The 15,700-nt window shown below is 59.0% G+C and overlaps 1 protein-coding gene, 1 long non-coding RNA gene and 1 pseudogene across 16 annotated transcripts in view; 2 read left to right on the top strand and 1 right to left on the bottom strand.

The window, feature by feature from the left end:
- GATA3 (GATA binding protein 3) overlaps window positions 1–14,676 on the bottom strand; it is a 30,336-nt gene extending 15,660 nt beyond the window's left edge. For 3 of the 14 annotated variants that reach the window (XM_084978956.1, XM_084978951.1, XM_021064071.2), the window contains exons 1-3: window positions 14,508–14,676; window positions 4,305–4,911; window positions 1,366–1,902 (exon numbers count right to left, since the gene is read on the bottom strand). In XM_084978956.1, the coding sequence (XP_084835082.1) occupies window positions 1,366–1,902; window positions 4,305–4,545 (778 nt within the window). In that variant the 5' untranslated portion in view covers window positions 4,546–4,911; window positions 14,508–14,676. 14 annotated transcript variants of the gene reach the window in all.
- LOC146399591 (uncharacterized) lies at window positions 6,753–7,991 on the top strand. Its single transcript, XR_014818356.1, has 2 exons — window positions 6,753–7,050; window positions 7,415–7,991. It is a non-coding gene; the product is annotated as an uncharacterized LOC146399591 (long non-coding RNA).
- On the top strand, window positions 8,650–9,822 carry LOC146399592 (uncharacterized; annotated as a pseudogene). Its single transcript, XR_014818355.1, has 3 exons — window positions 8,650–8,778; window positions 9,091–9,572; window positions 9,629–9,822. The product of XR_014818355.1 is annotated as an uncharacterized LOC146399592 (transcript).
- Window positions 14,677–15,700: the final 1,024 nt, after the last annotated feature.

Here is a 15,700-nt window from a genome sequence, read left to right on the forward strand (position 1 = left end):
GGGATAAACAATGCAACTGTCGCGTGCAGCAGTCTGAAAATAATTGGATTAGCTAAAACATATCAACTAAATAGAGACAGTCCTGCCCAGGCAGTTGGAGTGAATGTCACCCCAGGAAAAAAAAAAAAAAAAAAAAAGCCCTGGAAACTGATCTCATGGTCACTGGGGCGCCCGAACCCTCCCTCGGAAGTTTTCTAAACCCGGGTTTTGCAAGCTCTGTTTCAAGAGAAATTGTCTCATCTAGAACAGACAAGTGATTTCTACCACTAGTGTAGATACAGGATCGAGAGCAAGAGTGAGAGGGAGGGGAGGGGAGGGGAGGGGGGCGGGGGTATGACAGTTGGGATAAACTAGGACAGACACCCACCCTGAAACGCACACCCCCAAAGGGACAAGCCAGTCTTCAGGAAACCATCTCAAAAGATACAGTGAAATCGCATCTCCGAGAACCCCCAGCTCTCTGATTCAGCTGCCTCGGTTAGACACTGGTGATGGATTATTTGCTTTTTAAAGCAAAAATATTTTGTGTGGGTTTTGCCTTCCTTTGAATGCCAGACTCCACAGCAGGAGAACAAACGTGCAGCTCGCTGTTAGACGGGGAGCGCTTTTCTGAGAGAGGGAGGGGCGAGGAAGCAGAGACACACCTGGGGGATCTTTTCCGGCCTTTCCAAACCCCTCTGGCTTCGGATCCATCCTGAGAGGCCTTCTGCCCCTGCCTGGTATCTGGGCCTTCGGACTGTTCTCGCACTACTGCCCGGGGCAGACCCCCCCCCCCAGAAGTCGCGATGGATGGGCCCCCTTCCCATGCATTCCGGTCCCTGAGCTACTTTTGCCTGGGTCCCGCCCCCTGCGAAAAATATACACTCGCTCGATTTAGCCGCGTCTGTGTCAGGGGCTGTCCTCTGGCAACTGGGTGGCCCCTTCTGAGCTGAGCAGAGAGGAACCCTGGGGACGCAGAGGCCGGGGGTCACAGGAGGGACCTGTGTTTGTTTGGGTGCCAAGAGGTTTCGGTTTTGCATTAAACACTACAGATGCATCCCCGGGCCTTCCAGTCGGTTGGAAACGGACGGAAGGTTACTGGCAGCACCCAGAAGTTCCCTGGCAGGACAGGCAGGAGGAGGGGGTGTTGTGTTTATCTTTTTCCCTCCCCCGTTCGTGGGGTGGGGTGGTTTGCATCAGATCCTCCCGGCCCTTTGCCCCAACACTGGAAGAGGCAAGAACGGGAAGAAACCGAGTCTCCAAGGACCACCACCCTGCTCCCCGCTCCCGGGACAGGGCCGGACCGCGCGCTCTGGTCCCCGCCCTGGAGTTGGGAGCTGGGAGGGGGGCGAGGGGCAAGGTCTCCGGGGGAGAGAAGGCTCCTACCTGTGCTGGACCTCGCCTTGGGCCTCGACTTGCATCCGAAGCCGGTGGGGGAGCCCCCCAGCAGGCTGCTGGGCGGGAAGAGTCCGGAGCTGTATTCGGGGACGTAGGGCGGGTAGGTGGTGATGGGGTGGTGGGCGGACGCCGCCGCCCCTCCCAGGGTGGTCATGCTGCCGCGGGGGTGCGCCGACTCGAGCTTCATGCTGTCGGGCAGCGGCACCTGGTACTTGATGCATTCCTTCTCGTCCTGGCGGCCCGAGCCGGCCGAGCCCGGGGTGGACAGGGACGGGTCCGGGGAGACGTCCTTCGGCGGGGTGGGCGGGAAGGTGAAGAGGTGCGGGCTGGAGTGACCCGCCGACAGGGAGGAGGACGAGGCCGGGGGGTAGACCGACAGGGGCCCCGGGGAGCCGTGGTGGATGGACGTCTTGGAGAACGGGCTGAGGTTCCAGGGCGAGGCGGTGTGGTGGCTGCCCAGGGCTTTGCTGCCGTCCAGCCAGGGCAGGGATCCGTGCAGGAGAGGGGGACGGCACACCTGACTCCCTGCGCAGGGCAGAGGAAGGGACAAGAGAGAGACAGGAGGTGAGAGCAGCCCCCAGAGGCCCCCAGACACCTGGGCATCATCCCATCAGCCCCAGCCCCTGGGGGCAGGTCAACCCCAACACAGCCGGGACCTGGGCTGGGCTGGGCGGACAGGCCGGCTCTCCCCCACCCAGGCAGCCCCAGCAGTCCCTGGACCAGGCCGCACTTTTCACCCCTGTCTCCCACACAGGCTTCCCATCACATCCTGGGCTTGAAGAGCCTGTGTCTGACACCCAAGAGGTGCCTCCAAGGAGCAGAGTCAGGCCCCTGGCCTCCTCGGCCTCTCCAGATACACTTTCTAAATCCCAGCCCCTGAGGTCTCTCTAGAACCTGACTTGATTTATTGGTTTCCTTCAATGGCCCAGCGGCCCTCATCCCAGACCTAACCCCAGGCAGCCTGATAAGAGAATGCGCTGTGAAAGATGAGGCCTGAAGGGGTGAGGCTGGCCTCGCGGCCACCGCTCAAAAGCAGGAAAACACGCGGACCCCAGGAGAGACCCAGCTGCAGCGCCCAGCTGACCAAGCCCCGTGCCTGCAGGAGAAGAGGACATGGCGGAGAGGACAAGGGCCATTTGGGGTTCCTCCGTGTAACCCAACTTCAGGGCTAGTTCATAATCGGCAAGGCCCGAAGTGGGATTTGCAGGGAAATGGATTGCTCGGGCTGTTTTAGAAGGTTTCCAAGGCTGCACCCTGGGGTGGCAGCTTTGTCTGCCTCTCCCACCCTCCCAAATCCTACTGAAAAAAAAGTCAGCTAGGCCCGTAGGCCCTCACAGTTGCATTTTCACCAGCGCAATATGTGAATTTTCACCTGAGCCCCTGAGACACAAAACTCCACTGCCTGGGTCTACTTTGCTCACACCCAGAGGAATCTGAGCCTGCATTTGAAACACAGGGTTTTAAGGCAGCCATAACTCAGACCGGTCCAGAGGCTCTGAGAGGGTACGTTTAAACGGCAAGTGCAAATGCACGCACTTATTGATCTTTTAATCCAGGACCTGCCTCAGCATCTGACATTCTATTTAACCATTAAGAACAATACTGAAACTAAAATCTTAAGAGAGGAAGGGGAGGGGAGTCGAGGGGGAAGGGGAGTTCTCTGAACCCCAAGGGTCAAGATTCACATTATGCAGGAAGTAGGTGTAGTAAATAATATTAAGGCTGCAGTTACCGCATTTTCACTTAACTGCTGATGTGCACAGAACAAGGGCAAAGAGCGCCCCATCTGCAGAAACAATTGTTTAAAAGCTGGTGACAGCAGGGTGGAGACCTCCTGCTGCCGGAGGGCCTCTGTCATCGGCCCCAACCCGGAGAACCTAAGGAGGGGAACTGGAGCAGACCTGCCAGAGAGCCCCTCATAATTCCTCCACCTGAAACGTTGCTATGTCTTCTAGGGAAACACACTTGGAGCTGGAAACCTTGTCTCCCAACTACATAGGGCCAGGTTTCTCTTTACCACTCCAGAACTGCAAACTTCTCACCGAGAAAGAGAAAGGGAAAAAAGAAAGAAAAGAAAAGGCAACTAGAATCCCTCCTGCCTAGAAAGAAACCCTAATGGATCCTAAATCTTTGGGGGGAGCCCAGGGGCGCTGGGGTAGGCCCGAGGACAGCTGGGCGAGAGTTGCCGGAGCACAGCAATGAGGCCGCGGAAAAGCAGAGACGCAGGGAATTCTCTGCAACCGGGAATCCAGGGAACCCCAGTGTCACAAACTTAAGACGGTGGTCTTTCCCCCCAACCCCCGTCAAGCACCAGACTTCTTTTCCTTAGAGCCACAAGGTGGAAAAGCTGCCTAGAAACCAAATGCTCTGGCTTTGGAGGAAGGTCAGGACACCGGGTTGCGACTAAGTGCGTCTCTCTGGCCTTTCTGGAAATGTGCCGGAGCAGCACACCCAGGCGCGCCGGCAGAAGCCCCCGAGAGAGAGCTACGGGGTAACTGGGGAAGCGAAGCCCCTCAAAGAACCCAGCCCGAGCCAGGTTTGGCCGGCGCCGGATGCTCGGCCCGGGGAGCGGTGGCCGGCGGAGGCAGAGGCTCGGCTCCCTGCGCCTGGGACCTCGGAGGCCCCCAAACCTGCGGCCGCGCCGGGAGAGAGGGCTGCAGCGCGGCGCCCGCCAGGTGAGCGCCAGGCCCCCGGGGACTGCAGGCGCGGAGAGCCGCCTGCTGCGGCTGTTTTGAAAAACACACTCTCGCGACGATCGAGACGCCTTCCTCGCCCATTTCCGGGCCCCAAATTTTTTAATGATGCAGAAACGGCGCTTGGGGGCTTTGGCTGCTTCTGTCTCCCCACCCCCTGGTCCCTCCCTGCCTTCCCGACCTGGGAGAGCGGGGACAGCTGGGCGGGGGTCCCCGCACCCGGGGCGAACTCACCGTGGTGGGTCGGAGGGTACCTCTGCACGGTGGCCCTCACCGAGTTTCCGTAGTAGGACGGGACGTGGTTGCCTTGACCGTCGATGTTAAAAAGTACATCCACCTCCTCGGGCAAGGGGTACTGCGCCGGGTCCATGTAGGAGTGGCCGAGGCCCGGGTGGTGCGTGTCCGGGTGCTGCCCGTTGAGGACCGCGGGGTGGTGGTGGCTCACCCAACGCGGCTGGTCCGCCGTCACCTCCATGGCCCAGGCTGCGCTCGCGCCCTCTCGCCGGGCCCGGAACCCGCGCGCGGAGAGGGAGGGCGGTCCGGGGGGCTCCGCGGCTCTGCAGGTGCTCCTGCCGTCGGAGGAGCAGGGGTCGTTCAAGGATTTGTTTTCAGTGGGGGAATGGGAAAGCTAGGAAGAAAGGTGAGCAAATGAGATTTCAAAAAAAAAAAAATCTTTGAGGGGTAGTTTAGCAAAGAGAAGAAGACGGAGAAAAAAGAAATTCCAAAAAAATAGGTAGGAAAGGATAAAAGGGGCCCGAAGTGCAAAAGGAGGCGAGGGCTGGCTGGGATTCTGCGCGTGAGGCTCCTCGGCCGTTCCGAGACTGAGTCTCTCCTGGGTCACCTGCAAAGGAAAGGAGAGACCTGGATGAGGTCCTGAGTACTTAGCACCTGAGTTTACGAAGTGGCACCACCTACCCTCGAGCCGCCCGGCCCCGCGCCCGCGCCCCCAGGTCACGCGCACACGCGCACGCCTCCTCCGGAGCCAGGAGCACCGGGAGACCGCCGAGAGGGAGCGACTCCCGAGTACATCCCCAGCTGCCCGGCTCTCCCGGGAGCCCGGGACTGAGTGAGCGGCTCCAACTAGGACGACAGCTCCCTCCCTCCGGGGATCCAGGTCCCTGGACCTACTTTCCAGCCCTTAGAAACTCTCCAAAAGAGGAGAGTTGAGGTTGGGTTTTTTGGGGTTTTTTTTTTTTAATGTTTTAAAGTCCTTCCATATGGAGAGAGAAAACAAATCAAACTTTAAAAAAAAAAAAGTCGCAAGTACCAACCTGGGTAGCGAGGAGCAGAGAGGAGAAGGAGGCGTGTGACCTGGGCGAGCAGAAACTGCTCGGTCAGATTGCGTGGCTCGCTCTGTCTCGCGCTCTCTCCGTCTCTCTCTCTTTTCCTCCCTCTCTCTCTCCCTCTCTCTCAGTATTTTTTTTTTTTTTTTTTTTTTTTTTTTTTTTACAGGGAATGCATTCTTTCTGAAAGTATCAAGACGGCGCCAGGCAGCTCAGTGTTCGCAGACAGCTGTGGCGCGACGGAACTTAAGGAGGTTCTAGTGTCATCTGCGCCGACGGGGGAGGAGCCTGGCGCTGGCGAGGAGGGGACAGGATCACAAGCACAAGGAAACTGCAACCCAAACCCGCTCAGGACTTCACCACCACCACCCCCTCCGCGCACCCCCGCCTCTCCCCCCGCCCCTCCACTGACCGGAAAGGGGCGCCGCAGAGGGCGGCTCGGGCGGAGGGGCAGCGGGGCGGGTGGGCGAGGCGGCCCGGGGTTTGAGGTGGAGGGGGCGGGCAGGAGGGAATTCGCGCTCTGGCCCTTTAAATGTGGCTCCCGCTCCTGCCAATTCATCCGGCTGGGTAGATTATTCCGTACCGAGGAAACCGGCCTGCCCCATTCATAAAGTTTATTTCTACAGGCAGCCTTTCTTTTTCTGACTTTTTAAATGAGCAAACATTTTTTCGGTATTCAGTCCTGGGTATTGACTGGTTTATTGATGTGGGGTCTCTGGGATCCGTAAAATGATCAGGGGGAAAAAATGTAACGTCAAAGTTCTCGGAGATGTGCTTCTTTCGGGAATTGCTTAAGAGAGCGAGGAATGGGGGGCGGGGCCTGCCTTTGATTGAAACGTCCACGTTACTTTGGTGGTCGTGGTCAACATTCTCCCAACCTCTCGCGTTAGAAGCCTCTCGATGAAAGTTTCAGCTGTTGCAGCTGTCCTTTCCAGACCTAATATTTGTAATCGATGTGTGCTTTTGACTTGAGCGACAACAGTGAAGGATGAAAAGGAGAGGGGGCGACTCCGGCTCCCCAGGAACAGGGAGAGTGGCCGGAGAGAAAGCACTCGGGTCTTCACTCCGGTTACCCAACTTTTTCCCTACTCCCCGCCCGGCGCCCTACTTTGGCTCCCGGCGTTTTTCCCCAGCCCCCTCCTCCTCCTCCGACCCCCCACCCCAGCCGCGGGGCAGGACAGCAGCAACCTCCCCGGGGCCCCGCAGCCCGCGGGACTCGCTGAGTCCGGCTGGGCAGCCCCCGGCGGAGGGAGCTGGGCTCTGAGACGCTCCGAGGAGGGGGCGGGGCATACGGGGCGGGGCCGAGAAGGGGCCAATCAGCGCGCAAGGCTGCGGCCGGGCGGCGATTGGCCGGCCCAGCGGGCTCCAACCTCCCCGGCCTCTCTCTGTGCTTTGAGCCACTGCATCCCCTAGCGGCGCTCTGGCTCCTGCAGCCGCCCGGGCCCAAAACGCGGCCAGGGTGTGCAAGGGTCAGGCGGGAAGAGAAGACTCAGGTTCCACGCGCGGCTCACCCCAGAGCCATGTGTGCGAGGAGAGAGTGTGGGTTCTCCCGCAGGCTTTCTCACGGACGGTGCTAAGAGCTTGATTGGGGTGATCGTAATTGAAGACATTATTCCCTCTTCGCGTCTATATTCCATAAAATTCCCTACAAATACAAAACAAACAAAAAATCGACATAGACGGGACCGTACCTAAAAGTAAGTTCTGGAGGATTCCTTTTGGGCGGAGAAGGAAAAACAATAGTCAGCCTTAGCTTGGTTTTCCGGGGATGTCCTGCTTAAATACACAATGCTTGCAGAAAGACTAGTCAACTTCATTTGCAATTCGTGGAAACGTGGAGGTCCTCCCGACTTGGAATTGGAGCTTCTCTTCAGTCTCCGTCTTCTTACAACCGATGTTTGTCGGAAATCGGGGCTGAGTTTCTAGATGCGGAGCATGAAGAAAATCCTTAAATTAACCACCCCTCCCCACTGTTTCTCCTGAGCCCATTTAGTCCCCGTTTATTAGGGCGGCCCAGTAAAAGAGCATTGATTTTCCTTCATTCTGACCACGTCTCTCTAGGGCCAATGGAGCTGCCAGCCTCTCCTGCTCACAGCGCTCTCCAAACCTTTTAATTATTTAGTTTCTGTCTAACATCCACCGGAAACCGCTCCATAAACAAGGACAGATGAACGCATACACATTTTTGCTACAAGTTCCCAGTTTAAGGTTAAGGATGGCAGCGGGGGCGGGGTGGGGGTGAAAAGTGCGTCTTTGCCCGTGGCTCCAGGACCTGGCGATGCTGGCCCGACCGCAGTTCAAAGCCACGCGGAAAATCCCCAGACGTAGCTCTTTGGTCCTCTACGCCGCGCGGAGACCTGGAAGCCTGGGAAATAAAAGGGACCTATCCTCGGAGAGAGAAGCTGCTGACGCCAGGACTTGAAAAATGTTAACTTCTGAGGCTAAGGCCGATTCGAAAAGACAAAGAAAATATCAGTGAGAAAGAGGCCTTCCGGTGTAGCAGCGCCTCTCCGATAACGCGGAGAACTTGAGGGGGGGAGGCGTTATTCATTTTAATTAAATCACAGGCATCAAGTCGGGCTGCACTGGACTGGAGAGCCACTCCCAACCCTTGGAAAAATAAAAGATCTTGAAGGCCCCTCTTGGTCTGGGTGGTTTGGAGCTGGCAGAGAGGGGTGGGGGGCTGCGGCTGGATGCCCGGTGTAATGGAGCCAGCCTGTAGGGGGTATTTAACATTTAATTCCCAGCCGGACCGCCCCTGTTCCCGGACTGACAGTGGGTAATTGGGAAAGAGGACGTTGCTCTTTTGATGGCCCGCGCCGGCCAGTCTCGCCGACGCCACACTGGGTTTGACGTCACGGGCCCAGCCCCAGAGCCAGGAACACAGAGCAAGGGGGGAAGGGAAAAGCGGGGGAGGGGGATACTGAGGAGGGACGGCCGGGGTCGGCCCCGGGACCCACGGTGAAGAAGGGGGAAGGGAGCGAGGCCGGAGAGAGACTGCGGCGCGTGGCCTGAGGCGGAGAGCTGGGCTGCGGGGGTCTGGGCCAGGCCAGGCGCCGGCCTGACCCGCCTCGCCGGCAGATGCAGGCCGGGCTTCCTCCTCGGAGCGCGGGCGGGGGAGGGGTGGGGGCTCCAGGCGCGGAGAAGGGGGGACTAGGTGGTCCTGATCCCCCGCTCTGGCTCAGTCCGCAAAGCTAATCCTAGCCTCTGGCGGAGACGCCTCCGCGCCCTCCGCCAGTCCTGAAGGCCCCCTACCTAGGACCCCGGCCCGGGCCTGGTCTAGCGAGTCCCCGCTCCTTCCCGGGAGCGTCCGGAGGAGCTCCGGTGGAGGAAGCGAGGTGGAGACCTCGGAGGATGCTATCACCGCCGCCGCCGCCGCTGCAGGGCCCCGGGCTCCTGCAGGGCGCGAAGCCTCCCTCACCAGGGTAAGGGGCTGGCCAATGTCTGGATGCCTGGGGCTCCGGGGAAGGCATCCCGGAGCGGAGCAGGCGACAGCGCAGCCACCGCCCATCCCCCGCCGCCCGCAGCCGGGTCGCGGGGCTGTGCGTGGGGCGGCGGGAGCCGGCTGGCCTGTCTGAAGCGCCAGGCCTCGCGGCGGCTGCTTCAGGCGTCAAATTGAGCGGGGTGTGTGTGCCCTCTTGGGGAAAGGGTAAGAAATGGAGCCTTACTTTCTCTCCTGGGGTAGGTTAAGCTGGGACCCACACCCCCCCCCCAAACACATGCCCCCCCCCGTTCAGGTCCCTCCCACCCGCCCTCCCGGGAGCTCAGACACTCTTCTTCGGATGGAAGTGGGGGATGACCCAGTCCCGCAAAGGAACCGGAGCCCACGGCGCAGAGGGGAGCAGCATGCCCCCCAGGCTCACCGCTGGGGTCGCAGGAGTCAGAGAGCGGAGATCCACGCGGCCAGCGTCACCCACCCGAGCCTGGCGACGGGCGCGTCCAGGCGAGCTCCGCGGGGCCGAGGTGCCGGAAGAAGCGGCCCCCGGCGCCCGCACGCTGCCCGCCGAGGGTAACCAAGAAAAGCCGAGCCTCGGGGTCGAAGTCATAAAGTTACTAATCCCGCGCAGGGGGAGTGAGCGTGCCTTGGGCCGCCTGGGGCGGTCATTTGAGCGTGTTTACTTAAGGACTTTGCAAGCGGAGCGCGCGCGAAATAGTCGGATTTCCAGCGAGGCAGCAAATATTTGCAGGCTGGAGAAAGAAGCGGAGCCGGGCCGCGCCGCCGCGTCCCTCCCCCCGGAGCCTCGGCGCCGGCCTGGGCGGACCCGGCCGCGCCGTTAAAGACAGAGATGAAGCCGGGAACCTGCGGGGCTGGGGGCGGGGAGGGCGCAGAGCCCCAGCAAAGGCCAGAAATTGGAGCGCGGCCCCGAGGCCCTGGCGAGCCGGGGCTGGGGGGAGGAGAAGTCCCTTCCCATGCCAGCGCGATCAATCTTCCTTGGCTGCGATCGGTCAATAAAAATGGTGTGAACCCACCGCGGTTGCTGTGCGTCTGGGGAGGAAGTGGAGGCCAGAGGTGCCGAGGCCGGCGCCGGCGCCCTGCACCAGCCCGGTTCCCGCCCGGGCGGTCTGCAAGCTCAGGCCGGCGGCCAGTTCGTCGCCGGGAGTCGAGCGCAGCCTGGCGGGGCCTTTAATTGGGTGTCTCCGTTTTTATAGTGGCCATTGTTGGAGCAATTAGCGAGAGACAATAAGCGCCAAGAGGCGTTTAATTCGATTCTGTGCGCAGGCTGCGGCTGGGACCTGGGCGCTCTGGAAGGAACGGCTGGCCCGGGTGGGAAGATCTCGTTAAGCGCGGACTCCCTTCCTTACTGGTTTTGTCTTAGGTGTGGGAATTCTCAAGGGGCAAGGTGAAAGCGGGTGAGAACAACCAGGTCCTGGTCTTGGACGGGGTTAACCCGTCCTGGGCCTCGCTAGCCAGGCGCGGCGCCCCCGGAACCGCCACGCCCGCGGGCTGCACGCATACGAGCTGTGGCCACAGCTCGGGTCCCCACGGCCTGTCAGAGGAAGAAAAGCAGAGAAGACTGGGACATGGAAACCGCCCTCCCACCTTTCCTCCTGAGCCCTAGGTCCCCACCTCGATCACGCGAACCGCGTCCCAATTTCCTACCCCATCAGGGGAGGAGGGGCGAAGGACAGAACCCCCTTCTGGCGCGTACACACCTCCCTCTCCACCGAGCCAGCCTCGCTTCCCCCTCCTCTGCCTCGGCTCTCGGATTAGGTTACCGTGGCCAGGCGAGGATTTTTACTGGATACGAGAATAGCACAGGTAAAGCTGTATAAACAGCACGCCGGCTGCCGGGCGAGAGGGTTACGCCGGGGACACGGCCCAAGGCGCCACCGCCAGGCCCCGGCTGCGCGAGGAAAGCTGCAGGGGAGCCCGCTCCGGCGCGGCGCCCCGGGACAGCGCCTGTTCAACACATATTCTATTCCATCTCTGCAGTTCCCACCCAAGCCCCCTGTTTTCTTGCCCGCATGAGCTGAAATGCAAGAGGTCCAGAGTGGAATCCAAAGGTGATGAGAGAGAAGCAGGCAGAGGGCAGTGCCGCCTGTTCTGTTCAAATGGAACACAGTGAGCGGGGAACTCGGAGGGGACGCAGAATAAAGGGGACCCCAACAATTCGCTGGCCAAGGGGACATGCTAGAGGTGGAAACTGAAAAGAGGAAACCCGCGGGAACTCGGACCACCAGCGCTCTCGGCGCGCGCCGCTCCTCCCGGCTCCCACCCCCACCGCCCAGGCCTGGGGCCTACCTGCCCTGGAAAGTGAGCCAGCGCTTTGGGGGTGGTAGGAGATTCGATTTACTTTTTTTTTTTTTTTTTTTGCTTTTGCTTATTCATCTATCACCATTTAAAACTCGGAAGGAAACCCGCCCGGGCCGGGAGGATGGGCTAGAGGTGTCAAAGGGAGGAGATGGCTCAGAGATATAACCCCCTCCTAATCCGCCCCCACCGCGGGGCCGGGCCCCCCAGCTTCGAGGGATCCTCCTGCCCTCCCTCTGCTCCTACCCTCGGCTCCTCCGTTGAGAAAAACCCTGATGGTAGCGAGATAAAAATGGGGTAGGTAGGGGTGTATAGGAAGGGGGGGTGGAAGAGCACAGGGGATTTTCTGTTTTGAGTTTAACGATGCACAAGTCGGAGCGCTTGGCCATCGGGGGAGCCCCGGGGTTAGGAGAGAAAGATTTTCCCTTGAGGGCGCGTGGAAAGGAATGCGGGTCACCCTGGAGGAAGGGGGGACCTCTGAGATCCGGGGCACAGATGGGAGCCACAACGGAGGGGAGGAATGGGGGTCCTGCAGCGGGTCCACGCAGTGTCTCCGCGGCCCCAGCCGCACCCGACTTAGGAAAGGGCTCGAGGTGCCAGAGACCCACATTCTTGTCCTAGGCGGTCCTCAGGCCACAGCTGAAGCATCCGGGACTCCAGGGGAAGGGAGCGGCCATCGCGGCCAGGAAAGGGGTCAGCAGTGCGGGATTCACCCACGTGAACTCCAGGCCCTCGCATTTTTCGGGCGAGGAGGGGTGCACGTGAGGCACCGGCTCCTCTCTCCCCTAGCCTCCCGGCAACACCCCTGGCCCGCTGCAGCCTGGAACCCAAGTGCTCACTTCAGGACAAGGACAGCTTTCTCTGGGGGCCATTGGGTTTTAACTGGTCTAGAGTAGACTGGAAAGTGGGGTGTGATGGTGGCTGGACAAGCTAGGGACAATGATCTTCCAGGGCCGGGGACTTCACAACCAGGAGCGGGAAATAGGGAGGTAATGCCCTTCGGATCAGGAGACAGAAAGCACGAAGGGGCCGTGTCTTCCTTTGGACTGGCTGTAGACCCAGCGGCTCATCGATGGATCTGCCGGGCTCGTCGATGCTCAGCCTTCGCCTCTGCCTCCCTCCGGGACTGCGCCCTGCCGCCTGCACTCTCGCGGACCCCAAGCAATTTGTTACAGAAAACAAAACAGAACCACACACCCGCAGCGGCCGGCACCCAGGGAGACCTCCGATCGAGTGCCTTGGGCTACATGTTTCTTTCCAGCCGCTGTACCCCAGCCACCACCTCTAGTCCCGGCCGCGCAGAAGCAAAAAAAAAAAAAAAAAAAAAAATGGGGTTCGGGCTGCAGATCCGGGGCTTGCGTGGCTCGCTGCGGTTGGTAAACCTCTTTCCAGTTACTCCCACCATGAAGAAAGAGAGGTGATGGGACCATCTGAGCTGCACACAAAGACGCACCACGAAAGGAATGCACTTTTATGTGTGGAAAGGGGTCAGACCTGGAGGAAGACACCACACCTGAGCGCAGCCCAGAAACAGGTAGAATAACCCGAGGCTCAAGAGCCCTGGGCCTTCAGACCCTGCCCCCACTACCTTATCAGGACCTCTAAGTCCCTGCCACTTCCCCACACAGATGGCCTTCACTTCCAGAAGAGGGGTTCTCAGCCACCTGGCTCCCGCAGTCCTGCCCCCTCCCCAGGTCTCCCTGGGTGGCCCTGCTCCGCCCTGGGCGTCCCTGCAAAGAGGCTCCTATAAACACGCACCCAGAGGGGGTACTCCCACCCCTTCACTGCACCCCGACTTACCCCCGCCTCCTATATAATCATTTGCCAAAAGGCAGGATGGAAATATCAGATAAAGCAAAACGCAGCTTCCCCTGCTTCCAGGCTCTGGGCAGGAAAGATCAATATTAACTCTGAGTCCCCGCGGCTGGGGGAAATATCTTTCATAGAATAGAGGGTGGGCCCGTGGGGTGCAGGGCTGGTGTAAGGACCCCCATTCACCCGGGGTCCCCAGACCCCAGTGTGTCCAGCCAGGAGCCTTGAGGCCTGGCAGGGCCACTACTGGGAGCTGGAAGCTGTGCCTCCTGCCTGGTCCAGGAAATAGGGGAGCCCCTAAAACCATACACCCCACCTGGGTCTTATGGTCTGGCCTGGACACTGTACCCCACCCCAGACCCAAAGGAGCAGAAAGCAATGCCTTTCCTCAGAATCACACACTTTAAAGTCTAATGGGTAAGTTCCCTCCCCACAACCAGCCATTTGGGCCCTGCAAGCATCTCATATTCAGAATCTACCTGGATTGGCTCTGCTAGCCTGACTGGGACCCCCTTTCCCAAGACTGTCACAGGACCAACAGCCCAACACACGTTTCTTGCCGCGACTGCTGAGGAAGGGAAGGGCTGCTGATGCTATTATTATTTGTCCCTTTAAAGTTCATCCTCCACCCACAAGCCCAGCGCCCTTGTGACTGGGCAACGGGGGAAGAGCAAAGGACTGGGGAACCTAGTGGGTGGGGGATCCTCCAGGTTAGACTCCTTTCCATCCCCTTCCCTGGAGGGAACCCCCAGGTCTGCTTCCTCAAGCACCCTGTGGTAGTAGGAAAGGTGGGTCGAAGCAACTCTTCTGGTCAGATTCGACTTCCCTCACCTTGATTTCACTGTTCTCTGTCTTCATTGGGAACTGCTTCTGATGGAGGGGCTTCTTGGAGGGCTGTTGGACCAATGTCCCGAAAGAAAGTAGAATTCTTGCCCCCTCTGCCCCTTTCACTCCGCAGGACCCTGGGCACCCCCTCTCTGAGGCTGTGGTTTTCTAACCCACCTTAGGGTGCTCCTGGAAGCAAAGGCGCCTGCCAGCCGCCAGATCCCCAGGGGTTGTCAGATGCCCACACATCTGGGACCCAACATTCAGCCCACAGCTCACAGCTGGTTCTTTAATTATATGCAGAGACAATGAGCCCAAACGTGCACTTGCAGGCAGAGGAAATAAACATGAAATTGACACTGGACCCTGCAGCCACAGGCAGGGAGAAGGCTGAGCTCTTCCTTCAAGATGGGTTTTTTCCCTCCAACCCTCTGCCCTCCCTCAAGTAGAAAACATGTGCCCAGCCCTTCCCAAGTCTCCCCACCATCTCCTATTTTTCTGTTTAGTTTTTCTTCACATGCCTAGTTCTACTGGCTCTTTCCTCCAAACAAGGACATACACACAGGCACACACCACGCTCGCCCAAGGTCATTGCAGAAAGCCAAAGATTTCCAGGGACCGGGAAGAACAATAAGGACTAGGGTCCTGTTCCCTATCTTACAGGGGCAGCTCTCCCTTTGGAGAGGAGACCTTCTCTTAATTCTCTCCACGTGGAGCAGAGAAAAGCCAGTGCAGAGTCAGAGAAGATAGCAGACATTCACTGACCTGGGCAGCTTGCTCTCTCGGAGGCCAGCTGTTTCTTATTTTTTCCTGACTTGCCGGAGATCTGAAGGCAGAAATGACAGGCAGACTTGGCCACTGTTGTCGCCGCTGCGGTCCTCACCGCCCCAGCTGCTTACGGCATCTCACGCGGGCTTCCAGTGAGAAGTAAAACCTGGGTAATGTGCATCCTTCCTAGGAACCCCCTCCCCCGCCTTCTGCTCACTGTAGAGAGCGGAGCTCTTCCGGGTTGCGATGGGGGAAAGGGAGGGGGGGAGGAAGACTGAGGGAGGAATGACTCCCCCCACCCCCACTTTTGCAAACTGGCAAAGTGCACCTCAGGAGTGTGTGACATGGCAGAGTTGGAGGACTGGGGAAAGAGTGCCTGAAATGTGACCAGTCCCTGGTGCCTACAAAGCCCACTGTCTCCAGCAGGGCTGGAATTAACACTGTAAATGTCACCAGTAGTGTCCACTGGGTCATGAGCTACCATGGATAGAAAAGCTTTTGCAGAGTTTTCCTCTCAGTTTTGGAGAAAGGTGGAGTCCCAGTGGGAGCATCTAGAGGTGCAACTCGTGGCCACCTTTAGCAGGGTCTCTGCCACAGCCGCCCCCCTCCCCTGTCCGTGCCCAGGGCTCCCCCTTTCCCTTCTGACTGTTCCTCCCAGTTCTGTAAGATGCTGAGGCTTCAAAAATGAATGCGCTGCACTTTCGGGTACCTGCAGCCACGGCTGGCCGGTGAAAGTTCGGAAGAGCAGGATGCTTGGTGACTGGGCTCTGGGCTTGCTTGCCACTCTCTGGCCCTCTGTGATCACCTTACAGACATTGGAGGTAGCGATACCTGTGCACACGCTACAGAGGAGTTTGGGGAGAAGCTCTCTAGAAGTGCCAACACTTCAACAGGACTTCCAGGGGAATTTTATCTTTTACTACGGGGAGATGAGGGAGCAAGACTCCTAGGTAGCGCTGAAGATAAAATATCAGAAGGAAAACAATTCTTATTACTTTACCCACTGGACCCAACAAATTCCAGTCCTCCCCTTTGAAACCCCCTCTCCTGCACCGTCCCTACCTCGGCTGGTGGGAGATCAAAATAATCCACAGAGGGGCTCTGTCCTGAATAAATTTCTGCAAGAGTAAAATGAAACTCCATCAACACTGGGGTAGAAAGGTCAGCATCCATTTGTTTTGACAGGTAGA

The sequence above is a fragment of the Sus scrofa genome, chromosome 10 (assembly GCF_054392235.1).
Source record: "Sus scrofa isolate SSC_HxYL_T2T_F1_AM1 chromosome 10, Sscrofa_HxYL_maternal_Yorkshire_Landrace_v2.0, whole genome shotgun sequence".
NCBI classification, from domain to species: Eukaryota; Metazoa; Chordata; class Mammalia; order Artiodactyla; family Suidae; genus Sus; species Sus scrofa.